The following is a 26,254-nucleotide window of genomic DNA, read 5'->3' on the forward strand; positions in this document are numbered from 1 at the left end:
ATACTATACCATTGTTCTCAGCTTGTTACCATTGTTTCTGCCTTTCGCGTTTACCCAGCAGCAGCCGTCATATCAGCATCTGCGATCCCAGCACCCACGACTATGCCATGCCCCCTCGGACCAAACAAACCTGCAAGAAGTCGACTGGTGGTAATGCGCCTCGTGTCACCCTCAAACTACCTGGTGCCGTTTTGACCGTTTCGAGGGTAGAAGTGGGGACTGTGAGGATTGAGGAGGAGGAGAGAACAGATCATAACAATGTGCATAATCAAAGTTCTTTTTCTTTAACATTTCAACTAACCACAACTATCTACATCTACCTACAGTTCTGTCTTGTTTGTCGCGACAGATCAGTGGACGAGCACTGGATGCGATTAGGGATAGTGTTCGGAGTTGCGGGTTCTAACTGAGAGACATGGAATACGGGGTGCACGGATCGCATAGCGTCCGGAAGATGGATGGTGAAGGAGTGGGTGCCGGGACGAGCGATGATGTCGAATGGTCTGAGATTCTTTTCCGAGAGCTTTTTCGATGGTCGGGTCGAGCGGAAATATTTTGCTTTGACGAAGACCTGATCTCCGACTTTGAAGTCCGGAGCGGGTTTCCGTCTAGCGTCCGCGGGTCCTTGATATCTTGCTTGGGCAAGGGACATTTCTTCTCGGAGGAATTGGTGAAGCTCATCTAAATCTATAGCATAATCCCGGGCGCGGGCGGAGGAAAGATCACGCTCCGGATGTATGGAAATGTTCGGGTGATAACCCTTATTGGCGAAGAATGGTGAAACTCCGGTAGTAGCACTAGGAGCATTGTTGTAAGCAAATTCGGCCAAGGGTAACAGTTCCGACCAATTATCCTGCTGATAGTTGCAGTAGATCCGGAGGTATTGTTCTAGGGTTTGGTTAGCTCGCTCGGTTTGTCCGTCACCTTCCGGATGATATCCGGAGGTGAAATGGAGGATCATATCTAACGCTTTTCCGAGCGACCGGAAGAAGTGGGAAACGAACTCCGTGCTTGGAAAACACATGGAGGAGGAATAACCGGGCGAGGTCCGGAGAGGTGATGGTGTCGTAGGTCGGAATGAATATGGATTGCTTGGATAGTCGATCTATGACTACCAGGATGGCTGTGAAGCCGGAGGAATCAGGGAGTTGTTCGATGAAGTCCATGGATATAGAATTCCACGGTTTCTCGGGAATGGGAAGTTGTTCCAATAATCCGTATGGTTTGTGTCGCGGAACTTTAGCTCGGGCGCAGGTCGTGCAGGACTTAACATAGTCCTTCACATATGCGCGGATTCCGGGCCAGGTATATTCCCGACGGATAACTTCCAGGGTCCGGTTCTGACCGAAATGTCCGGATAGCGGGTGGTCGTGCGTATTCCGGAGCACTCGGAGACGGAGGTCATTGGATTCTGGAACGTATATACGGTTGTCGCAACGGAGGAAACCACTCTCGTCCACTGTCCATCTCGGGTCCGACGGATCTGGAAGATGACAGGAAGCAATAGGGTTATTAGGGAGGGCGGACAGAATGTCCTTATGAAGCTGCTCGACATCCATCAGTACAGCTGTCCGGAGCACCGGAATTGCTAGGTGTGATGCCCGGAGGGACGAAGCGAGCTGTTCTGTGGTAAATATTGGCCGGAGGTTGTGTGGATTAACTTGAGCGTAGTCCTTATCCCCCTCTTTGGGGTAGACGTCCCAACGTCTAGTTAGGCAGTCGGGCTTAGCTCCGAGTTTTCCGGGTCGGAAACGGATAATGAGGTTGAACTGGTGAAGGTATTCCGACCAGCGGGCCTGGCGGCGGGTGAGGAGTTTTGTGGTAGCGAAGTACTCAAGGTTCTTGTGATCCGTGACGACGTCTATCGGCTCGGCAGAGCCTTCAAGGTAGTGTCGCCAGGACCGGAAAGCTTCGTAGATAGCTAGAAGTTCCTTATCATGGGTGTCATAGTTGAGTTCCGGAGCCGAAAGGGTCCGGGAGTAAAAAGCAACCGGGCGGAGCTCCTGGTCCGGACATACTATAGAAAGTATTCCGGCGATAGCGTAGTCAGAAGCGTCCGTCTCAACGACGATAGGAACATCCGGCATCCAGTGCGTAAGCACCGGAGCGGTAGTGAAGGCTTTCTTGAGTGTTTCAAAAGATTTCCGGCAATCCTCGGAGAAATTCCAGGGAGCATCCTTGCGAGTGAGCTGCGTAAGCGGAACTACAATATCTGAGTAGTTAAAGATGAAGCGACGATAGAAATTGGCGAATCCGAGGAACGATTGAATATCCTTGACTTTCCGAGGTTCCGGCCAGTCGCAGATAGTCTGGACTTTGTCGGAGGACATTGTAAGTCCGGCCGGAGATAGGAGGTAACCGAGGTATTCTACAGAGTCGGAATGGAATTCGCACTTCTCCGGTTTAGCATATAGCCAATGCTTCCGGAGGCGTCGGAGGACTTCAAGGACGTGTTTTTTATGGGATGCAAGGTCTGCGGAATAGATGAGGATGTCGTCGAGGTACACAATAACACAGATGTCAAGCATATCGGCAAAGATGGTATTGACAAAGCGCTGGAAAGCCGCCGGAGCATTGGTGAGACCCTCCGGCATAACCAACCATTCATACGAGCCGTAGCGCGTCCGGAAAGCAGTTTTCCACTCGTCTCCTTCCGCCATCCGGACTAGATGGTATGCGGACCGGAGGTCGATCTTAGTGTAAACTTTAGCGCGGCTCGGAGAATCGAGAAGGTCGGAAATGAGGGGAAGCGGGTAGCGGTCTTTCTTTGTGATTTTATTGAGTCCTCGGAAATCTACACAGAGGCGTAGGGAGCCGTCCTTCTTTTTGACGAATAGGACAGGGGCTCCGTGCGGAGAGGATGAGGAACGAAGAAGTCCGGTCGCAATATTCTCATCAAGGAATTTGCGAAGAGCTACAAGCTCAACCGGAGAAAGGGAATAGATGGTGCCAAGGGGCGGAGCCGCTCCTTCTTCCAAATCGATCTTCAGATCATAGGGACTGTTACAATAACATGTAACCGAGAACCCCTCCTACGGAGGTCATCATGACCTTAGCCCCTATCCCGCCTATACACCGTCATTGGAAGACTTACCGACTCAACGGAGACTCGTAGAGATGCTTAGAACGGCCTGGATGCCGTTAGATGACCTAGACCAGCCTAGGCAACATCTGGACGGACCTAGATGGTCCTCGACCCGGATCATGGGGAAGCTCTGCCTCATGGTCAGAAGACAAGCCGCATGCCGCAGCATGCGCAGTTAAACTACAAGGCATGTTTAGCCTTGAGGACTGATAGAAGAGGCGTGCAACGCCTCATGTACAGATAATCGCCCGCATGGCATCAGATAAGATGCCCTTGTATAGACACACTCATACCTACCTACCAAACGTAGTATTGGTCTGTGCACACGGACGACAGTATATAGAGCAGACAGAATCATGTATATTCCCTACTTGATTCTACTAGGTTTTACTCAGAACTTCCTCTGTGTGATCACCCCAATCACTCAGTCTAAGCCGCACCTAAAGGAAAGCCGACGCTACCTTTAGTGGAACCCCCGAACCTCTCATTCGAGAGAAGATCCCCGTCTCTCCAGTAGCGAGCCCGCTATCAGATTAGGCAATCCGCCTAGGGAGAGCTCGACCTATCCTAGTCGTAACAGGGACGATGGGGAGGGAGCTGTCCGGCTTTGCCCTTATCAAAGACATCCGCATACTCGTGATATTCCGAAGGGATTCCGGATAGGTTCGGAGGTTCGGAGGAGAGTGTAGTGGAGCGGAGATTGACACCGGACGGACGAACAAAAATACTGAACTGGACCGATCCCTCTAATTTACAGGCCCGGCAAAAGGCAACTGCATTGATTAGGGAAATATTAGGAACGGTTTTATCAGCGGAGGAACTCGGCGAGGTTGAGGAAGGGATTTCCGCCAGAGCCGGCGGAAAAGAGGTCGGAGGGGACGGAGGCACTCCATGAGGAATCGGATGGAAATCGATGCTGCCCTTTACCCAGTCAATCAACGGATTGTGTCGGGTGAGCCAGCTATATCCTAGAACGATGGAACAGGATGAGTCCAACGGAGTAACATAAAATGTTTCGGAGGTAACCACGCCGGTCAGAAACCGGATCGGTAAATCTACTGCCTCGGTAATAGTGGCATTAGAAGTACCATCAAACAGATGGAGCGGAAGCGGAGGAATTGCATAGGTTGGAATGTTATTTTCTCGGATTAGCTTGCTTTCTATAAAACAATGGGAGGAACCACAATCTACTAGAGCCGGGAACGGAGAAATATCGGGAAAAGTAGAAATAGAGACGGATGGTACTAGAGAGTTCGGATCGGAAAAGGAAATAGCATTGAGACGTAGCTCCATTGCACGGGTTGAGTCAACGCAACCCTCATCCCGCACGGAGTCAAGAGGGTTGCGGACTAATTTTTTGTCTCTTCCGAGACCTCCGGTTTGGCTTCCGGAGTCACCGTGCTAGCACGACCTTTGGCCGCACGGGAAGTGGACTTTAGGCAGTCCCGGGCAGTGTGACCGGGTCCGCCGCAGAAGAGGCAGAGCTTCTTTTCCATGCGCCTCTGGCGCTCCTCGGAGGTGAGTTTACCGTCTTTTCCGAGCTTGGACGTTAAGTCCGGAAGTTTGGCGGAGGAGGAAGCCGAAGCGTTTCCGGATTTTCCGCCGGAGTAATCTTTCCGGTCGGAAGTGGAAGTTGACTGCTTAGCAGGAGGCGCGGATGCGGAGGGTTTGGTTTCGCGGGAGACTTCTCCCTTGCGTTCCCAGTATCGAGCGTCGATAGTCTGGGCGAGAGTTTTGTATTGGGACAGAGTGGTGGGTTTTCCTTGACGACTGATTTCGTCCTAGATGCGAGCCGGAAGTCCGTTGTAGAACTGACGGCGCAAAGCTCCGTCGCCCCAACCTCGGACTTGGGAAGCTAGCCGCTGGAACTCTACAACGTACTTGTTGATGCGCTGTCCGTCGCGCATATAGAGCTGTTCCAGCTGCATTTCCGCATCTCCGACCGGGTCATGAGGTCCAAAGTTAGTTTGGAGTTCTAACATGAACTCGGAGTAGTCATCCATCCAGTCCGGACGATCCGTTAGATCATCCGAAAGGAGGTCCGGCTCAAACCATTCAAGGGCCATGCCCTTGAGGTATGATTGCGCGAAGTTGACCTTAGTTCGGCCGGTACGGAAAGATTTCGGCTTAGCTTGGAAGTTAAGCTCACATTGGACAAAGAACGCCCGGAGTTTCCGGGGCTCAGTGCCATCGAAGGTATCCGGTTCTCGGACTTTGACTTTAGGATCACCGGATCCGGAGGATTGGCAGTTGTTACGTGCCAGGTTATTGATGGCTTGGGATAGCCGGAGGAAGACCAAGTCTTGTGGACCTAGACCTTCGTTTTCATCGTCAGTCGGGTCTTCCGGAGGTTCATCATCCGGATCTCCGCCACCTCCTCCCGGCGGGTTACCGCCTAGGGCAAGTTCATCGTCGGAATCATTGTGCGGAAGATTTCCGGCGGGTGTGGGGGTGGGGGTAGACGGATGTGGGCGATTCATGAGTTGTGAGATGCTGGAGGCAGCGCCTTGCGCACTAGCGCGACGCTGTGAGAAACTGAGGAAGGCATCGACTATGGGAGTAGAGTCGCGTCGGGCGGTTACAACACCCGCTGCATTAAGAGCGGTCTGCGCCCGTGTAGGTGCCATGAAGTCAGATGTAAGTATACTCGGTAAGGTGTGAGTTCGAATATACTGTTAAGAACGTGCTCAAGGGTCGGATCCGAAGGGCTTGGCTTCAGCTCGTGCGCTGCGCCCCTTACCCGAGTACGTGCCCCTAACTTCCGAGGGTTGTCGAACGATGTCCGAAGGTTACCGGACGATGTCCAGAGGGCATCGGGCGATGTCCGGAGGGCATCGGGCGATGTCCGGAGTCCGATGTCCGATGCGCGGGAATTCCGGCGGACGGTCGGAAACAAGAGATAAGACTAATCCGGACGAAGTCCGAACTAGAAAGGAAACAGCGGAGGACTACCAGAGGTAGAGGCGGAGGTGTCAAGTCTATAGGAGTCGATCCTAAGACGAGCGGAGGTCGACGAGAGAGAAACTCAAGTCGGACGGAGGAGAGAATGAGCAGAGTCTAATATGATATTCGAACTGAGGAAACTACAGAGATTGTACAGGGGTTTATATACTACTGAGGACATAACGGAGAACAGTAAGTGCAGTGCGAAGCTATGTAAAGCTATGAAGAAAACATATGGTACGACTATCACTAGTCTATCGGAACTTAGTAAAATGAAGACGGAAATGAATAAGGAACGGAAAATAAAGCGTACTAACTGATAAGGGAAATACCAAAGGGATAAGGCGTGGAAGTTAGACGCGGGTCAGATCCGGACGATACATAGAAGTCGGCCGGATCCGGAAATCCGGAAAAGATGAGTGTGATAGGTCCGGGTCCGGAACGCGGGATATGACACAAACTTGAAGACCTCAGTACTCAAGTAAGCTATTTTTGATCCGTCTTGTGTCTGATTTAATGCGGTGTAGAGACTCATGCCTCTCATGGTGTGATATGGCACTTTTCACTAGGGAGTTCATTGCACGAACTTGCAGCACCATTCTGTGTGCTATCTGCAGCTATCCCTATATGAGGTGCAGCTTTCCCGCGCAATGCGCGCCATGTGCGCACCATTCCTGCGCTTTACAATGTATACGCGCGCGCGCTTTCCTGCGCTTGATCGCCCTATAGCGCCAGCCTTCCGGAAGCATCCATCCACTGTCCACCAAGTTCTCTAGTGCGTATGTTTCCATTTCTCTTATCTGTGTATTGTTCCACCTTTATTTTGGACCCTTACTTACATATAGCTTTACATACCTTACTCGGTAGCGCTTCAGCTCCATGTGACAGCGCTTAGGTGCCATATATAAGTGCCAGCATTACATACTATTAGGAACTTTCGAACTTTGGACTCTACCTCCCACTTACCACCCACATACTACCTAGGAGAACATAGTAGAAATCTATTCTTTGACACCTCGTGCTCGTATCTCTTGTCTAGTATCTAATCACCACTTAAGCAAACTCACTCTTACTCTCTCTCATTACCGCTCACGCACGCGCGCGCTTCCCGTGCCTCGCGCGTACCTTCGCTTTCCCGCGCCTCGCGCGCACCTGCGCGCTTTCTCGCGCTTCGCATCAGCCGACCAGTAGCGCCTTCGGCACACACTACTAGATTTTTGCTGCACTCGCTTCCCCTTTAGGGTCGAACGCACTTGTCGTCTCAAGTATAGCAGACTAGGCAACGCGCGACCTCACAACATTTACAGATTTAGTCTGGAGCATCATTTGTTCCTCTCTGTATTGTTGTTTCTACAGCGGTTATACTAGACATCAACTTTCCGCTACTGTAGCCTTCAATGCAGTACGTTTCCAGCCAAGCTTCACCACACATCTCCTTCTCGCATTCATCGAGCGTGTCATCATCGAGTGATTCTCTATCAGCCACACATTCCCTCTTATGCTGACTCACTCTCTCAACTTGGGTCGGCACTCCGACATTTTATTGTTGGTGAAGAATTCCGACTCGTTGAACGTCACCAAGTTCGCATGGACCCATACTGTGTCTCGCCCTTGGGGGCAGTACCTTCCTGTTCAATGCCCCAAGTGTGGGTGGGTTGACTCATGGACTTTGGTAAACCATCACAAGGTTTATTTTTTTGAATGTAAGAATGAGAATTGCACCCAGTCCTTCGAGTTTCGTCAACCGGAGAATTTGACAAGAGTTCTTACACATGGTAAATCGGCTCAGTCATCTTGGATCCAACTTGCCCTGTAGGCCTTGCCCTTCATGTCTTATATCTACATGTCTCTTGTCGTATGTCTACAGTACTGAATCTATTTTGATTTGATGTGCTCTCAAAATTAAAAAGTAATGCTGTGGATTAACAGTACTAGGATGTCTGAATGGTAAGAGTGCGGCTGGCCGGTGATCTCAGTCAAAAGATTCTGATCAACAAACATGTCGCGTGGATCATGTGATCGTGTTTAAGTCATGTGAATCAATCACGATCACATGACTTAAATGCGATCACATGATCCATACGACATGTTTGTTGATCAGAATCTTTTGACTGAGATCACTGGCCAGCCGCACTCTTACCATTCAGACATCCTAGTACTGTTAATCCACAGCATTACTTTTTTTAAACAATACCTTCCAGTCATATAACTATGTCTTCAGACTGGACCAGTAGCTTCAGAGCTATCCTTGTTAGTTATAAATCCAAGTTCTTGGCTGCCAAAGATTCAAAGTCGGAGCGGTCTCATGTGATCAAGAAAATTCGAAAGGCCATAGTTGCAGCTCACAAGGAACAAGGCGAACAAGTGCCTTTGCCAAGTCCTTTGAAGAAGGTATTATTTTTACTGATGTTAGAATATTTGACAGGTCTATTAATACACTACTTGCAGGCAATCAAGAAATACTACGGACAAAAACCTGACGAAGAAGAATCTGATGAGGAAGGAGCTGCAAAGGCAAGGGAGATTAGTGCCCGTCCAAAGGAAGCTGCTTTCTATAAGAAAAAGCTGACCGACTGGGACGTGGCTCAGAGATTGTTTAAACAAGAAATGGATGAATTCGACAAGGCAGAGCAGGTGAGAAAAGGTGTGAAGGATCCCATCAAGTTTCGTACTTGTCATGCGCGAGAATGGTTCAACCAAATGTCATTGACACAGAAGAAAGAAGTCGATTATGCACGAGAGAAGTGGAACACAGAGGGGGCACCAGAAGAAAGCCAGGTTATGTGAGCTCAGTAAAAAATTTTTGTCAAGATTTCAAGTCTGACATCGGCTGGCAGGTATCGTAAGAATAATCTCAAGAAAGTCCTTGAAGATTTTTCTGAACAACTCCGTCGAACTATGGGTTGCCAAGTCGTGATGCTTGTCAGTCACAAAAAACAAGCAAATCAGACATTGAATGTCACCTTGTGAGTATTAGGTCGTTTATATATCTTAAAACTACTAAACTATACTCCTCTAGACATGAATCTCAGCCTAGGAATGTCAAAAAAAGTTTCTCTGTCAGCTCAGACAGTATCAAAGAGTGGACTTCAACTGGGTTCGAGTTTTTTGCTGAGTGGGCGAAGGGCGAATTTTGTATGGTTACTATCACTTCATTTTATAAACATTAATTGACTATAAATCAATAGACCCAACAGCTGATCAAGACGACAAGGAAGAGGAGGAACATGGACTACCTGAACTCATTTTGGACGATGAAGGCTATGCCCAACTTCCTTCTTGCGATGGTATCAGACTCAAGGATCAACAAGAACTCGTATGTATGATTTTTCATGCTGCATACAGTAGGTGTCTTCGTCATGAATTTACTATATGCTTGCTGATTGGGTTTGCTTCTGTAGAAGTTTTCACTGGCAGTAGTAAGCCTGTGCCCTGGCGTACCATCACTCCTTGTCCGTCACAGTATTTGGCGGCTAGTTCTGTTCCAGATAATCTTCTCATCTGTGACCCCTCTCACATGAGATCGAAGGATATCAGTGTCATCTGGAGGTATTGGGAGAGTCGGAGCACGGCAAACAAGAGGCTTGTCTCTTTTATCAAGGCAAGACCATCGGACATGAGACACAGTAAAAGGGACAAAGCAAGTTCCAGGAAGGTGAAACCATATGACGAAGTTACCTCTGAAGAAGAACAGCATAGTCTAGCTGGACTGGGTGCTACTTTAGCTGTAGCATCACCAGCTGAGGTTTCACTTGACCGTCGTTTTGAATTTTTAGATGCTCTCAGCACTGATAGCTCTTACCTGGAGCTCGTAGATGCAGTCAAGGATCTTGCTAACATGACGGAAAAATTTGTAAGTGTATTATTATCAATCTTGGGAATGTATTGATCATAACTCATTCACTAGCCGATACCACAAGAGGAGCTTGACTTACCTCCATGGGTTGATTGGCATTGTGGAGAGTCTTACCTTCCTGAGTATCTGCACAGGTCACAGGACATGGTGATGGCCAGCTTGGAGCTATTGACAAATGCCTCAATCAGGTCTTCGCACTCAGCTGCCCTAGTGGTCTTGGGCCTGGGTTTGATTTTGAGAGACTGCAAACGAGTCATAGAGTATGAAGAAGAGGAGGCCCTACCTGGTACCCCCTCCTACTTGGCCAGTTCAATCATGGACCTCCAATGTATGATTAAGGTGGACAGTGCAATCAGCCACACTGCAAGCTCCATTGTAGGCCTCATTGAGTTGGCGATGAAGGCTACATCAGGTAACTTTAATGACAGTGATCAGGGGGAAATGGGGGGAGTTGATGGTGAGGACAAGGACCAGGAGGAGGACGAGGAAGAGGATAAGGAAGAAGAAGAGGACAAGGACAAGGAAGAGAAGGAGAAGGAGAAGGACCAGGATGATGAGCAGGAGGAGGTGACAGGAGATTCGGATGTGCAGATGCAGGAGGTGGAGAAGGACGACAAGGCAGGCAAATCCAAAGGGAAGAAAAGGGTGAGAAACCAGACTTCCTCAGTGAAGACTAAGAAGGCCAGGATTGAAGAGGAACCAATTCGTCGGTCCACCAGATCTAGGCAACCCTCTAGGAAGAATATTCTTTAGTCAAATATTTGTGTATTGTCTTCAGAGCTGTTAAATAGAGAACACATTGGTCATTATCCTCTTAGGTATCATACTTTGTCTTAATATACAAATGTCGACATGATATAGATATATCTGAAGCTGACCTGGCCAGCACATTGGCTATGTGGCCTACAATCATGGCTGGCCAGTCAGTGTAGAAAATTATTAGCCCTGGCCAACTTGCCTATGGCCCACGTAGAGGGACAGCGGCTGGGATGTTATAAATCCACAGGTGGCATGGCCAGCATGGCTTCTACATGGGCTACAGGCCAAACTGGCCATTCAGTGTACATTAGAATAGACTACCTTCCTTAGTGTAGAAAATTATTAGACCTGGCCGACTGGTCTCTACAAGCCAAACTGGCCATTCAGTGTACTTTGGAATAAACTACCTGGTGTATAGTGTTGTCTATCATGTATAATACTTGAGCTTACTGTTAAGACCGTGCACAAAGGGTAGGACTGATTCCGAGGGGCTTGGCTTCAGCTCATGCGCTGCGCCCCTTACCCGAGTATGTGCCCTTAATTTCAGAATGATGTCCAAAGGATGTCCAAAGCGCGGGAAAGTTCGGAAGGACTTTCTGGACGAGTGCAAGTAATTTCCGGATGAGTGCGGGAAAGTTCCGGAGGAACTTCCGGAAATTACGATGAGGTTTCGTCCTGATACGGATACGTGTAATGGCTACTTAGGACAAGTCCTAAGTAGAAGCAAACAGAGGAAAGGCTGCAAGGACAAAGTCCAAAGCAGAATAGGTCCGGAGGACCGCGGGAAAGTTTCGGACGAACGTCCGGAAACTTCGGAGGATCAGATAAGTGGATGAGCAGGGATCGGATAAGCGGAGCTCTGGCCTAGGGAATTTCTCCCTAGGCCCGAGATGGATATTGACTAAGTCGATAGACTAGAACTGATGTGAGGACTTAGAGTGAGATCTAGTGCAAGGACTAATATGATATTCAGACTGAGGAACTACAGGACATATACAAGAGTTTATATACTAAGGAAATAACGGAAAGATCAGTAAGCAAGCGTCTGAGGCTATGTATGAAGCATAAGCAAAGTTATCAAGCGCGAGTCGGAAATGAAGCATAGGTTAATGGATCAGTAAGCATACCGGTAGTAAGTATAACCGAGATACCGAGGACAAGGAATACCGAATAGAGGAATAGGCTGTGTTAACGTTATATGCACAGGAATGAATTAGGAAGCTTATCGTATATCGGATCAGATCAGATCGGACCAGACTGGATCGGACCAGACGTCCAGATGAGACACGTGGATATATGGGATATGACATTAGGGTGATGGGACAAAGGATGACTGATGCAGGCTAGCTGAGGTATGGAGGTAAAGGGATGTGGATGTGGATGTGGATGTGTAGGGGTGCAGGGATCCGGATGGATAGAGGACTGGAGACATGGATAGGGCGTCCGAAGGTCCGGATGAGGCGTGGGAATATTGTTGGATGTAGGTCCGGAATACGGGATATGACACTTACAAGAAAATCATTAGGGCTGGCCAACTTACATAGCCTACAGACAAGTCTGGCCATATAATGTACCATAGAATAGACTACCCTTATGTAGTGTAGAACATTATTAGCCTTGGCCGACTGGTCTATGGCCCACATAGAGGGATGACGGCCAGGATGTTATAAATTTAAAGGTGGCATGGCCAGCATGGGTTTTACATGGCCTACAGACAAGTCTGGCCATATAATGTACCATAGAATAGACTACCTTATTTAGTGTAGAAAATTATTAGACCTGGCCGACTGGTCTATGGCCCATGTAGAGGGATGGCGGCCAGGATGTTATAAATCTAAAGGTAGCATGGGCAAACTGGCCAACCTGGTAAGTCTATTCTATAGTACACTGGATGGCCTGTCTGGTCTGTAGCCTATGTAAAACCCATGCTGGCCATGCCACCTTTAAATTTATAACCTCCTGGCCACCATCCATCTACGTGGGCCATAGACCAGTCAGCCAGGTCTAATAATTTTCTACACAAATGGCCAGCCATGGTCATAGGCCACATAGCCATCGTGCTGGCTGGGCCAGCTTATCACATCCTGGCTACCATCCCTCTATGTGGGAAATAGGCACATTGGCCAGGCCCAATAATTTTTTTATACACCATACACTGGCCGTCATTGCTCCACATGGCCCACAGACAAGCTGGCCAGATCACCCTAAGTTATTTGCAGTAGCATATATTAGTAGTCTAGGTATATGACTAGTCCTTAAGTCCTGGCCATTACCCTTCTATGTCACCTCAGGACATACAGGCCGAGCATTATCTATAGTCATAACTAGATATATAGATTAGCAAATCAACACATTACATATGTAAGTAGGATATTGACTGAATGGCCACCCTAATATTACCCTCTGTAAATCTTAGGCTGGCCTGATCCAATATTACACAATAAGCTCATCCTGTACTAATATACTATACAATCTGGCCAGCACAGGTTCTGCATATCATACAGTGTTTGCAATATGCTTGTCAATGCTATTACTAGAATTCCTAGACAGACTGGCCAGCACTGATTCTATGTCTACCGGCCGGTGACTGGCTAGCATGGATTCTACAGCCTTTTTGCATGTCCGGAGCCTTTATATACGACTCAGACCTCCGAGTCAGACGCATGTCGCAACACACTATGTGGCACAGCCACTAATATTGGGCTAGCATATTTTTTTGATACCATATCCCTTCTTATGCTCATAATATCACGCTCATTGTCCCATCCTGCTTCTAACTCCATGCTCGCCTGAATGAGAATAATTCCGGTACGTTGATGTCAAGTTTAATTCTTGAATTGTGCCGATTGCATCATGATAACACCCGCCAGAGCTTTATCAGTAACTTATTTCAGCCCAGGAGCCCATGCAAGTGTGACGCCTCGCAGCTTGATACTGCAGGAGTGTCCCATAGCCCCTCTTAGGTCAAGAAAAGTAAGTGACCTAATAATCACTCAGAGGCTGGCGTCCTGATGTTCTCCAGTCTCCGGTTTCAGTCACACAGAAACTGTGACGACGCAACCTCGCACTGCTACACCCAATGAACATTTCCGTGTCGATGGTGAGTATTTGGCCTTTCTCTTTCACTGCGCCAAGCCTTGACTTGGTGCCTCCAGTTTCCGTCCGTGTCTTTGAATCAGAACATCACTCGCAGCACTATACCTCGGGTGTTCACACTACACCACCCCTGCAACACCCGCCAGTGACTTCGCAGCAATATACTCTAGATGTTCACCCTACTCCGCCTTTGCAACACCCCCCAGCGCCTCCACAACCTACCCTAGATGTTCACCCTACTCTGCCTTTGCAACACCCCCCCGCGCCTCCACAGCCTCCTGTGCGAGATCAGCCTTATACAAATTGGCCAATCCCTTCTCAGGTCAGCAATTCAACTACGCGCATGATTGACGAGCCACCTAGACAAAACCTTCAAAAGCCACCTGCTACTAGTAAGTACAATCAGCACGTTCAAGGCTGGAGCTGTGATTAATCTATCTAAGGTATTGACTCGACTGATCCAACTGCACGCACCTCTGCTGTACACCAACCCCAGGCACCTACTGGTGGTGATATCGAATGGGACGTCTGGCCTGATGGCCACATCACACGAATTTACTCATGTGAAGATGCCAAACGACCTGAGGTCAATGATTTCCATGTCCACTGGGCTTGCGAGGGTCTAGGTGCGCCTTGAAAGCAACATAGAGGCTCGCTTGATGCCTTAGAGTGGCAGGAAGGTGTGTGCACTCGTCGACACTGCAATGGTGTCATTGTATGTGCCAACCATGAATCCAAGGGTGGATCGTGTGCTATTGTTGTCCGTCCTACTACGACCAAGAAACTCATTGCCAAACAGCTCAAGGCATCATGCTCTTGTGGTGCCATGCTTGTCCATAATAATTGCGGTATAATTTATGATCTTTTCAAATTTTCAGAGGGTGTGTGCTTCGTTCATCAAGGCTTTCACCACCACATTTGCCCACCATGACGACTGCATCTGACGAAATTGGAATCACATCACTTCCGGCAAGTCATCAAGGAGCACCCCCGCATGGGTGCAACACAGCTTGTGATGGGCCGCCCGGGCATCAATGGACCGCAGGAGTCGGTTGCAACCATCTCTCCGTTGCTTCTGAATACGGCCAGGGTGAACCACGAGAGAAAAAAGGTGTTCACTAAGAGGCAAGGCAAGGATATTATTGCAGATTTTACAGAGTTCCAACACCAGCATCCGGATTTCGTGATTTACCACACCTTCGAGCCAGTCGCTGTTGTCATCACACAGTTGCCCATCATGTTGTCGTTTCTTGTCAAAAATCACAGTAATGGTATCATATCTGATGCTGCCCATGGATTTTGGGCTGAGCGCAATGATCTCTTGATTATCAGCTCCGTCTTCAGTGATGCTCTCCAATGCTGGGTGCCAGGTGTGATGACGTGGTCAAATGGTGGTACTGAAGCACACTACCGTCATCATTTCTGAGCACTATTTGAAACAATGACTCGAGAGTATGAACGGCAAAACATAATCCTCACTGATGATCTTTTTGCCAATGTGAGTGTATGATGTCGACACCAGTTTTTCACGAGTTCATTCATTCTAGGTCATTGATTTCAGCCAGGCAGAGCGAGCAGGCTTCATCAACGCATATGTAGAATTCTGGATGGCTCGCGAAGACAATACTCGACCACCTGAAGAACTTGCCGAAGCTGCTGGGAGTCTATTGAAGGGCTGCCGCCAACATTTTCATGCACAGGTCACCCGCATCAAAAAAATCAGTGGTGTTGTTCCTCCTGCCCTGACAGAAGTGTTTGCAAACCGCGTCCTTCAACTCCTGCAGTGCCAAGACCTTGCGACATTCAAATCTATTTCAGCTTCTCTTATTCGCGACTATCCCAAGGCTGAGGGCTGGTTGAACTGGTGGATGGCAGATGGGCGCGCTGAAATGCTCTTCACTCCCTTTCGACGTATGCCAGACAACCTCTGGTACAATCTTGAGGAGGCCATGCATTGGCGAATATATTGCAGCCTTGGGAAATTTCATGGCTTTGTGGCTGGATTACGTGCATTGCAGGCATTTTCTGAGTATTGGCAGCTGCAATCAGCTGGTAATTCTTGTATGCGAACATTCTTGTATGTGCTATTTAATCACTAACCTCGATGAGCAGCTGGTATTCCTCTTTTCTATGGCAATTCACGTCAGTTCTGGAAGAAATGGAAAGATGAGCTTGGTATGACACATCCTTCGCGTGCACCAGAGAAGATTGCGGCCAAAAAACGAGCTCGGAGTGATGGTCGCCCCCCTGATACAGCTCGTCAACTACTTGGCAATTGTTTTACTGATGGAGAGACCTCCCACGATGCATCAGTATCTCCAACCAAACGGCCTCGCCTAAATGACATCAAACGAGCATCCTATAAGTGGTCGAATAACTTGTGCTGGCTTGACACTTTACTTGAACTGCTTTTCATCGCTGTCTCACGAGACTTTGAGATGTCATTCAGTCCTCGAATGTCAGAGTTAACTGATGAAGACTCGCTTTCACTCCTCAGTCATGCTTTCAATGCCCGCTGTAGAAACAACAATACTGAGAGGAACAAATGAATGCTCCAAACTGTATCTATAATGTTGTGAGGTCGCGCGTTGCCTAGTCTGCTATTCTTGAGAAGACAAGTACGTTCGACCCTAAAGGGGAAGCGAGTGCAGCAAGGTTCTAGGAGTAGGCGCTGAAGGCGCTACTGGTCAGCCAATGCGAAGCGCGAGAAAGCGCGCAGGTGCGCGCGAGGCGCGGGAAAGCGAAGGTACGCGCGAGGCGCGGGAAGCGCGCGTGAGCGGAGACAAGTGAGAGTAAGTGTGAGTTTGCTTAAGTGGTGATTAGATGAATAACAAGAGATACGAGCGCGAGGTGTCAAAGAATAGATTGCAACTATATTCTCTAGGTGGTAAGTGGGTAAGTGGGAGGTAGAGTCTAAGTTGGAAAAGTTCCCTAATAGTATGTAATGCTGGCGCTTATATACGGCGCCTAAGCGCTGTCACGCGGAGCCGAAGCGCTACCGAGTAAGGTATGTAAAGATATATGTATGTAAGTAAGGGTCCATGATATAAATAAAGGTGGAATGATATGTAAATAAGGGAGATGGAAATACACGCACTAGAGAGCTTGGTGGACAGTGGATGGATGCTTCCGGAAAGCTGGCGCTATAGGGCGACCAAGCGCGGGAAAGCGCGCGCACGTATACATCATAAAGCGCGGGAATGGTGCGCGCATGGCGCGCGTTGCGCTCCCTAGTGAATACTGCCATATCACACCATGAGAGGCATGAGTCTCTACACCGCACTGTGCTACAAGGCCCCGATCCCTCAGCACCTGATGACATTATTAGCATCTTGTTTGCGCAATGAGAGAGTGTAAGACAAGACCTCTGTGACAAGAAGATAATCTCAGCCATGGACCCTTTCGAAGCTATCTTTGTATGTACTAACAAATACTCTGGGCACGACCTTGACTGAGCTTGTGTTATAGACTTGGTTAGGATCACTGCTCAACTATCCACACAACAGCACCACAAAATTCATGCACGGGTACTTCCATCTTCATATGATCGATGTACGTTCATGCTCTGGATCACCATCTAATGAATCGTCATTCATGCAAGATCCACACTGGCAAACGGTGTGCAAGACCAGGGCTGTCTTTCATCTCCAGTTGCAAAGATCTGCTGCGGAGCAATTCAATGGTGATGTAAGTAAATGGTTTCGACACTTGATCCAAGTCAAGAAGCCACCAGCAAAAACACCTTCCTGCTGGTGTGTATTGGATGGTGAAGTGCATTGCAACGGGACAGCAACATGTCTTACCTTTTGCTCTCATATACCCATCACATTAATTATCGAAATTGACGATCAAGATACTCAAGGACACGATAACAATGGCTTATCATGGCACTTTCCACAGACTATTCGACCACTAGATGGAAAGGCAGAGGAACGTCAAGGGGTTGTATATGATATCATTGGTAGGGCATTTTTCAGTCCTGCCTCCCATCATTTCATAGCTCATTATATCACTCCCGACAAGCACATCTACGACTACGATGGGATGAAGTTGGGTGGTCATGCGACAGTGGATAGGAAGGCCAAAATAAACACCCATGTCGCAGGTACACACCGCCTGATATCCCCACCCCCTTGATACAACACTTGCGCTGTGATATATCACCTTCGTGGAGGGACTGAAGCTCAACACTACTTTTCCCCACATCAGATGGCATTAGCGCAACAGGTGTGCAACATTGAGTTTGTTGCCTCGCACAATGGGAGCCAGTTGACTGATAGTGATCTATCAATACCTCGGGAAATTCAATTGTGCAACGACACTCTCCCAATTCAGTCAGATTTCAAGCGATTCTGGGCCCAGGATGCCACGATATCAACAAAATATGTGGACTATGTATCTCGCAAAAAATTCGAACCTACTATGGAAAGTTCACAGCCCCCCCCATCTATTTTGCACTTGAGGCCACCAAAACACAAGAGGGTAAAGTTGTTTGTCCCAGACAATGATGACGAAATACCGATTCAGCAACCTCTGCCACCGCAACCTCCGAGTATTACTCCAGAGTATGATTTCTACTGTAGGTGTGGAAGCCGCGAACATGGAGATCTCCAGGAAGAGAGTGAAGTGGCCATTCAGTGTGATAACTGCGAGTGCTGGTCTCATGTTGCTTGCCAAAGGGATGGCCGGGCAAGTAATTTGGCAAAAAAGAAGCCATTTTATTGTGATACTCCGGACTGTGCACCATATGGTGATCATGTCTTGCTCACACAAACTAGACGTCCTGAACGGTAAGAGTTCCTAATTGTTACTATAATTCAAGGATCACAATGTTATATCCTTTACAGTATTTCCCGCCACATAGCTATTCCTATGGTGAAACATTTGTTGTGGGTTTCCCTGGATGTGCAAGTGATAGCACCAACTCATTTACTATGTACAGACCAGGAAAGGGAGCATTAGCACGCCATGGCAAATACTGGTACCCTGTCAGGATCAAGTCGTGTCGACAGGTTGGGGGAAAGGTCACCTTGTATACAGTCAAATGGTGGAGACATTGTTCTTTCAAACCCGACACTCAACCTCCACTTGAGGTTGGCAAGGGAGACTTAGTTGTGGCACTCTATGGAGATCATAAACGTTGTCACATGATTCGGGTGTGTACAACTCTTAGATTCAATAGCAAACTCTAACATCCATATGATAGCTTGGCAGATGGACACATGCGCACGAGGTTCCTCAGCACGAAGACATCGCAAACTTTCGACACATTCCCTACAGTGTTAATATCGATGAAGCATTGGCTCCTCACAGTCAACTCCTCACAAATATTTTTGAGCAGCCTGATCCTGCGAAGATGCACCATGCAGTCCCAGTGCTTGGGTACCTTGCCGACCTATCAGAGAAAACAGGTTGCAAGCACACTACTGTGCCATATTGTGGTGATCTGTCTCTTACAGACTGTGCTCAGATTGCGAACTGGGTCTACCATCACATCCCTGGTGCATCCAAACAAATTGTCAATTGGCTAAACTGTGCTACCTATGCGCATGCATGCACTATTGTAGTTGCAAAATGGAAGAAGAATCAACTCCAGGAGATGGCCGAAAATATTTTGACTGAACGTCACTCAGCAGCACTTGACATGGACTCCGAGTCACTACCTACTCCTGAAGAGGAAGCAAATGCGATACTCCAGGTGGCCTGGCTTGACCTCCAACTCAGCTATGATCTGTCTGTGATGGATGTCGACGTTGATCTAGAGTGCCTTGGTATACTCGAACAGCGAATGTTCGAACTCTCGTTGGCCGCAGGTGCTGCAGGGAATGAACAATGGGGAAAAGATGTTGGCACGCACCAAGACCGATGGAACCCATACAAGGGTCTCCCTGAGCACTGGAATCATGGTGACCGAGATCCATATGCACCAGAATTCGAAGGAGAACTGGATGTGCATTGTTTTCATATTCACGGCAGCAGGTTGCATTAAAACAGTGCTGGCCAACAGTGTGGGCCGAACTTTAGTGAAGGAAGTGAGCCTGAAGTCGTTAAGAAAGAGAAACATACCAAGAAGCCCAAACCACAGCCACAGCCAAGGAAGGTAGTACTACATGGAAGTACTTGACATGTGCGAGGATGAGCGTGCTGTTGTGCGGCAGTGCCTCGCTGATGATGTTCATGGTTTGTGGTTTGTGGTTGACTGACAGGTAGTGAGGTTGATTCCATCTGGCGGTGAAGACCAAGTGCCAGGCAAGACTGCAGAGGTGCATGAATTGCCGCGAACAATGCACACCATGGACAATGCTGCAGGTATACTTGGTAAGAAAGATGTGTTGGTGCGGTGCGGTAGTGCACAGCCACAAATCTCAGAACTGCCGCACCCCACAGCCACAAATCTCAGAATTGCCGCACCCTACCGCGTCACTACCGCACCCTACCGCACCACTACCGCACCCATGAAGTACTATATTCACTATGGTACCACAATAATTCTTACACAAAAACATGTACTATGGTATTTCTTAATCATAAATCATATTTAAGACCTTTGTGGACGACGTAGACATATTATATACGCATATAAGACACTTGTTGTGTAGGGTGCGGCACGGATGCGGCAGTGATGCGGCAAAATCCTAAGGCCCAGTAATCCCGACTTGACGCCGATTCAGACGGCATTTCCCGCTCGCTTGCTCTTCAATCCCGCACTTTGAACGCTCGACTTGTACTCGACCTGGGTACGTACTACGAATTACTGGTATACGAGATCTCACGGACAAGTAAGCAAATGGTTACTGGCTCCTTTTTTTAGCCAACTTCCAATAACTTTTCGATGGTCCGAAAACCGATGAGCACGGTTTGATGAGTGTTTCGGGGACCGTGGCGCTTAACACCTCACCACCATAGCGTTGACGACGCGTGTCTGCAGCACATCGATGACTCAGTATGCTACATGACTATCCAGGTCATCTTTGTTACTGGAATATGATACACCACGCTAAGTCGTACCAACCGAGAATCACATTACACTGACTGTGCAGAATCGTGATCTTCCCGTGATTCCGCAGAAGCGATCTGTCTATTGTCTCGGTATTCAAGCGTACACCATGAAACTCTCACGACTACTGACTCGAATTTTCGGATTACCAGATCTGTCTGAACTCCCCGAGTTTCTGACTCGTTGCAAGAATGTCAAAGGATCAGCCTGAGTGGAGAGCGGGGAGCAAATTGGTTTTGTGTCGCTAACCCAAGGTTATACGTGGAGCCCTTGGCAAGATTGCGTACCGGGTTTCAAAATACACCATGTCACCACTCCAAGCCCCACCGCTCACGACTGATCAAATGATCTTGCCTTTCGATTCTCAATCGGACGAAATAGAATGAGCACACCTAGGCGATGATGAGAAAGTGGACGAGCTCTTGAATTATCATGTTGAGTGACTGTATAAGAAATATACAACACACATAATCCGTCTGAATGATACACAGATTCGCACGAGCTATGAGTTTCATGGCCATAGACATCATGGATAGCTAACACGGCGATCACATCGTTGAGTTGGAAAGGGTCACTCGACTGAAGAGGCATTCGAAAGAATATGCATACTCGATCCCAAAACCGAGGGCAAATCAACCCACCATCCTAGCAGGCGCCCAATCGTCCTCTCCAGGATGCACACTTGGTATTGCGTGGGTCAGTAATCATTATCATCTTCCACACTACAAGCAACTACACGGATATAGGCGACGTCATGCACTCAGATGCATTCCCAGATAGTCCAACTACCTGGCCAGGAGCGACTGTGCATATGGCAAGACAGACAGATTGTTAGAAATTCGAACAACTGACAACAGCTGGTGGAGGTCTTGCGAGTGCGAACTGAGGCTTACCCTTCATGTGTTCAACGAGGACCCACCGCTCCGAGTTGGACTCTTCTCTTGGAGATCTGAACAAAGGACGGTAAGGACTGACTTCATATTTGCTGCTGTCGACGTTAGGCCAGCCTACAATGGCAATAAATGGATTTCCTTTTTTTTAAAAAGGACTGAATAGGTGGAATTCGTGTGAAGTCTCACTCGAAGTGCTTTTATATCCCGTTCCAGTTGGCTTGCAGTGGAAGGCATATTTCGAAGCAAGTGAACGAGTCAATTAACTGGCCTCACTACGTAGATCCGAGATTGGTTTTGTTTGTCGAACAGGCGCGCATGCAGATATTTCTGTCAAATTTAAACACTAATCTGCTTAAAGTTCTTTCGTCTGAATAGTAAGTAATTAAGTCAATGAAGTCTGCTCGTAAAACTATTACCTTTCATCTTCATGTTCTCGGTAACGCTCGAACTTCAAAGTCATTTGTGGAGTCCGAGGTATGGGATGTATTGCTAGGCATGTACTCATTTGAAAATGGTATGAAAAGCAACTATATGGCCTTCATCTACACGGACAAGTAAAATGCAACGCTCACGAGGTGTATGGCTGGGCGAGAACCCATCTGTAAAGCCCACAACTTCTAGAGATAAACATACAAACGACTAGTTTAGTAAATGTCCTCATGGCTGATGCGAGGTGGGACGACGACGACCAAAGAAAAATCCAAAGAAAAATCCGCAACAGCTCAATGCTTGATAAGAAACATCTCCCATCCCATCACCTGCTCCTTGCGCTCCTGGTGTTTGCCCTTGAGACGCTTGTGTCCCTGGCACAGCCTGAGATTGACCTGCTTGCGTGGCCGTTGGGCGTCCTTGAGACGATTGTGTGCCCGACACAGCTTGAGATTGACCTGCTTGCGTGTTCGTGTTCGTCGGGCGTCCTTGAGACACTTGTGTTCCCGACACAGTTTGAGATTGACCTGCTTGCATCGAATTGCCGGTCTCATTGCCATTCGTATGTTGCGCAGCTGCAGCCGCTTCTGCGCGGGCCAATTCTGCTGCGCTGGGAGGGGAAACATAAATTCTCTGCCAATGTATTAAGTTCCATGATATCAAAAAAAGAGCAATGGAGGTCACTCACATTTTTCTTCCGACCGGCAGCTACTTCAACGGGATGCATAGAGCTTCCTCCTCCAAATAAGTTGAAATTCCAACGCCGGGGCTCGCGTGGCATTGATTGGAGCGAATTTGGAGGTCGCGTGCGGACACGTGGGGAACTGAACAAACGACGAAGGAGAGACGACGCGCTTGCAGGGGGAGCTGGCCCACTATTTGTATCGTTACCAAAGAAATCATTGCCCTGTATCAAATGAACGTTAGCCAAAGCTAAGAATCGAAAAATAACACTAACATATCTCCCCACGCCTCTATTGTTCGCGAGCTGTTTTGAGACAATTGGATATGAGAGAAAGGTCTAACAACACAAATCAGCAAATGATAGAGTTCACAACTGATTAGCGCACATCTCGCCGTCGGATTGGACATCTTTTGAGCGCTGCTTCCACATTCCATATATAGACCTTTCCGTCTAATCCAGCACTGGCAATGTATTTTCCATCGGAGGACATGATAACAGTCAAGAGTTCGTCGTCATGCAGGAGTGGGTCTCCGACTAGCTGATTGGATCTGAGGTCCCAGATGCGAACAGAGCAGTCGGTTGATGCACTGACAAGATGGCTTTGATCAGGGGAAAGACAGAGAGAGTGGACGGCATTGTCATGACCCTGAAAAACAACGAGCTCCTTCTCATCAACTGACCGCCATTTTCGGATGGTGCGATCATATGACGCGGAGAAAATGTATGCGCCATCCCTGGACCAACACAACGACGTCACGACGTTTTCATGTCCCTTGATCTCGATAAGTAGCTCGCCGTTCTTTGACCACACACGAATCATGCTGTCCTGCCCGCCGCTCGTGAATTTGTCGCCTTGTGGAGAGTATTTGACAGCATAGACCCAACCGTGACCGGTCTCTATCGGTGATGCAATTTGTTGGCCGGTATCCGGGTTCCAGCGTCGTATGGTGCCGTCGGTCGATCCACTTGCTATCTCTAGCGCATTGGGAGACCAATCGAGGCACATCACCTGGCCATTGTGGCCCTCCCACGGATCGCCAACCATACTGCCCTTCTTTATGTTCCACAGTCGTAGTGTGTCGTTCCCACTTCCACTCACAACCATAGTTTCGTCAGGAGATGCAGCCATACAGCCTATCCGTATCCCATGGCTATCCAAAGGTTTTCCTACTGACTCTCCGTCTCTTTTCCACTGGCGGATCGAACAGTCCTCCGACGAGCTTAGTACATTGCAACTAGCACCCACGCAGGCAAGACTCCATATGCAGTGGGAGTGACTCTCGATGATGCACTCCGGCATCAAGCTCCCGGCCGGCCGTTCTAACGTCGGTTTCTTCCAGGACGTGGTCTGAGTGTTGTGGTTGACAAAGTAGGACCGACCGAGTGGTGAGATGTGCCATTCGCATCCACTTACAACAAGATATCCAGGATCATCTATGCTTTGTCATGAGTTCCTCGCTCCCAGTGGGACGTTTTTCCCTCACCTAGACGCACTCCTGGTAAAGGTCGGTCGAATGAAGCCATGGTGATCGTGTTGTCTTGATATAGCGTTGAACCATTGAAAATCTTAGACTGTTGCCATTTAGGAGGGAGCGCTCCATTCCCGCCTGCTTCTTGTTAAGTAAGTCTGTGGCCATCCTAATACGGTTTGCTCACCTTTCCAAAGAGCATCCTGGCGATGCTGTGCACCATATGGCGGTGGATCCTTCTCTGCCGCTAGAGGTCTAATACGTGCTGATGAGCCTAAGAGCGCTTCTCTCTCTCTGACTGACGTGCTTGACTCAGCCTCTTCGTGGGGCATGACCCTGATTGAGAACGGCGTGCTTTACAGAGAGGTAGACAGTAAACTGCACCAAATCCGTCGGCGAGCGCTAAGGAAATGAACATGCAAACGCAGTCACACGCCCAGTCGGTGCCTTCAGGAAGTGTGACAAAAGCAGAGAGGAATACGTGGTATACATACATACAATTGTAGCGTGATATTCAACTCCCGAGTCGGGTCATCCATAGATGAATAACCATCCGAGTCACCGATCAATATCCTCGGAAGCGTTAACACACTCGCCATGTGCATCCGGCGTCCAGTTCTGCACTCTTTTGTCACGACACCACAACTCAGGCCGCCCACCACCTCCCGGGTCACGTTCCCATCGAACATCAAGTTCTCCTCGAAGAAGACCTTGCGCACCACCGAGAGCGGGATTCCAGAAAGCAGAGCCAACTTCTCCAAAGTCAGTTTCAACAGATGAATGGCGGAGGTGGAGGGAGATGCATGAGTAGAAAGGGAACGCTGCATCCAAATGCACGAGTGAGGGTTACGGTGGTAAATTTTGACTCTGAAAAGAGGAGCGCTACTGTACCCAGTTCAGACATGCGTATGTTAGATTCGGAAGGGGAGCGGTCTTGAGCGTGCATATGTCATACGCCTTCCATCTCGGGAACGTAGTTTGGAGGCCAAATCACCCACGCACCTTGCATGGACCATGTTCTCCAAAACCAAGACCATTGTCGGTGAGCTGTGTCCTCCTGTAGCTCGGGCTTGCAGGACGGGGGACGCGCTTGTAAGGATTAAAGTTAGCAGGGACATTCTGAGCCCACCCCATGCTGGGTGCCCAGTGAACACCGGGACCTGCGCCATTCATATTGTAGGCAGTGTTATACTGCCAAAAGCCAGCTTTCCAATGAAACCCCTAATCTTAGTATTCGGCAATGGAATTATCCAACCTCGATGATGGGTTCTAGAGTCTGGATAAGGCGCGAGCATTTTGCTTTCGTGCGGAAGGGCAAAAAAACGCTTCGACTATCGCACGACTCATATGTTAGAAGTCCTGGCTAGGGAGGCGGCTGTTAACCCACCAAATCAAACATCTCTTGGACCTCTTCGTTCGATATACCGAAATTCGTGAGGTAGAAGAATCCATACGATTTGAACGACCCGAGGAGCTTATCTGCAGCCTGCTGTTTCGCAGATCCGTCTAAGAACGGCGCGAAATCAACAATGGGGAATGGATTATTCGACATAGCAATGTTAGATGGTCAAGTATGAAACTGGCTTACATCTTTGGTTGCAGCCCGCCGTTTTAAACATTTACTAAGCCATAAAAATCAGCTTTGTCATTCGGATCTGGCTCTAGAGTTGCTTGAGATGATCATAATCACGATGGAGTTGGCCAGGACCCGGCAGGTCGAGGTTCGAGAAGCATGATGATGATGATGTGAGAACAATCTTTCAGGTATGGTGAAGCCAGCAGTTAGGGAAACCAGAGGCGAAAGATGGCATTGCTGGCAAAATCTAGCTTGAATTGGCCGTTGGATGTTTTTCTACGATTTGCCCAATAAATGTACAGATTAAAGGTTATCTGTATAAGGAGCCCGTTCAGTGTGCCCATAGTACATACCTAGATCGATCCAACCTTTGCTGGCTGATCCCCATGGCCGTGATGCTGTCGACGTGCACTTTCGGAATCCTCCGGAGATCATCAGAAACTGGGTGATCGGAGAGGTGGTATTA

General features: G+C 48.4%; 3 protein-coding genes across 3 annotated transcripts; 2 read left to right on the forward strand and 1 right to left on the reverse strand.

Annotated features, from left to right (window-relative positions):
• Nucleotides 1–8,239: 8,239 nt before the first annotated feature.
• Nucleotides 8,240–10,637, forward strand: HD556DRAFT_1443011 (uncharacterized protein; the record flags this gene model as incomplete). Its single annotated transcript, XM_041306546.1, has 7 exons — nt 8,240–8,419; nt 8,477–8,811; nt 8,866–8,994; nt 9,048–9,163; nt 9,217–9,372; nt 9,430–9,881; nt 9,936–10,637. The coding sequence occupies 7 exons, from the start codon at nt 8,240–8,242 to the stop codon at nt 10,635–10,637; spliced, it is 2,070 nt and encodes a 689-aa protein (XP_041160612.1).
• Nucleotides 10,638–13,436: 2,799 nt separating this feature from the next.
• HD556DRAFT_1308143 (uncharacterized protein) lies at nt 13,437–17,876 on the forward strand (the record flags this gene model as incomplete). The annotated part of the gene is made up of 18 exons (XM_041300092.1): nt 13,437–13,451; nt 13,607–13,616; nt 13,666–13,743; nt 13,799–14,131; nt 14,183–14,365; nt 14,408–14,620; nt 14,714–15,109; nt 15,191–15,237; nt 15,287–15,800; nt 15,852–16,179; nt 16,376–16,485; nt 16,624–16,634; nt 16,712–16,746; nt 16,817–16,942; nt 17,218–17,291; nt 17,341–17,426; nt 17,458–17,491; nt 17,593–17,876. 18 exons carry the CDS (start codon nt 13,437–13,439, stop codon nt 17,874–17,876), a joined length of 2,877 nt encoding a protein of 958 aa, XP_041160613.1.
• Nucleotides 17,877–24,640: 6,764 nt separating this feature from the next.
• On the reverse strand, nt 24,641–25,764 carry HD556DRAFT_1308144 (uncharacterized protein; the record flags this gene model as incomplete). Its single annotated transcript, XM_041300093.1, has 4 exons — nt 24,641–24,659; nt 24,711–25,033; nt 25,215–25,433; nt 25,600–25,764. The coding sequence occupies 4 exons, from the start codon at nt 25,762–25,764 to the stop codon at nt 24,641–24,643; spliced, it is 726 nt and encodes a 241-aa protein (XP_041160614.1).
• Between the last annotated feature and the right edge of the window lie 490 nt (nt 25,765–26,254).

This window comes from Suillus plorans (genome assembly GCF_016647745.1).
Source record: "Suillus plorans strain S12 chromosome Unknown HD556scaffold_26, whole genome shotgun sequence".
Classification (NCBI taxonomy): Eukaryota; Fungi; Basidiomycota; class Agaricomycetes; order Boletales; family Suillaceae; genus Suillus; species Suillus plorans.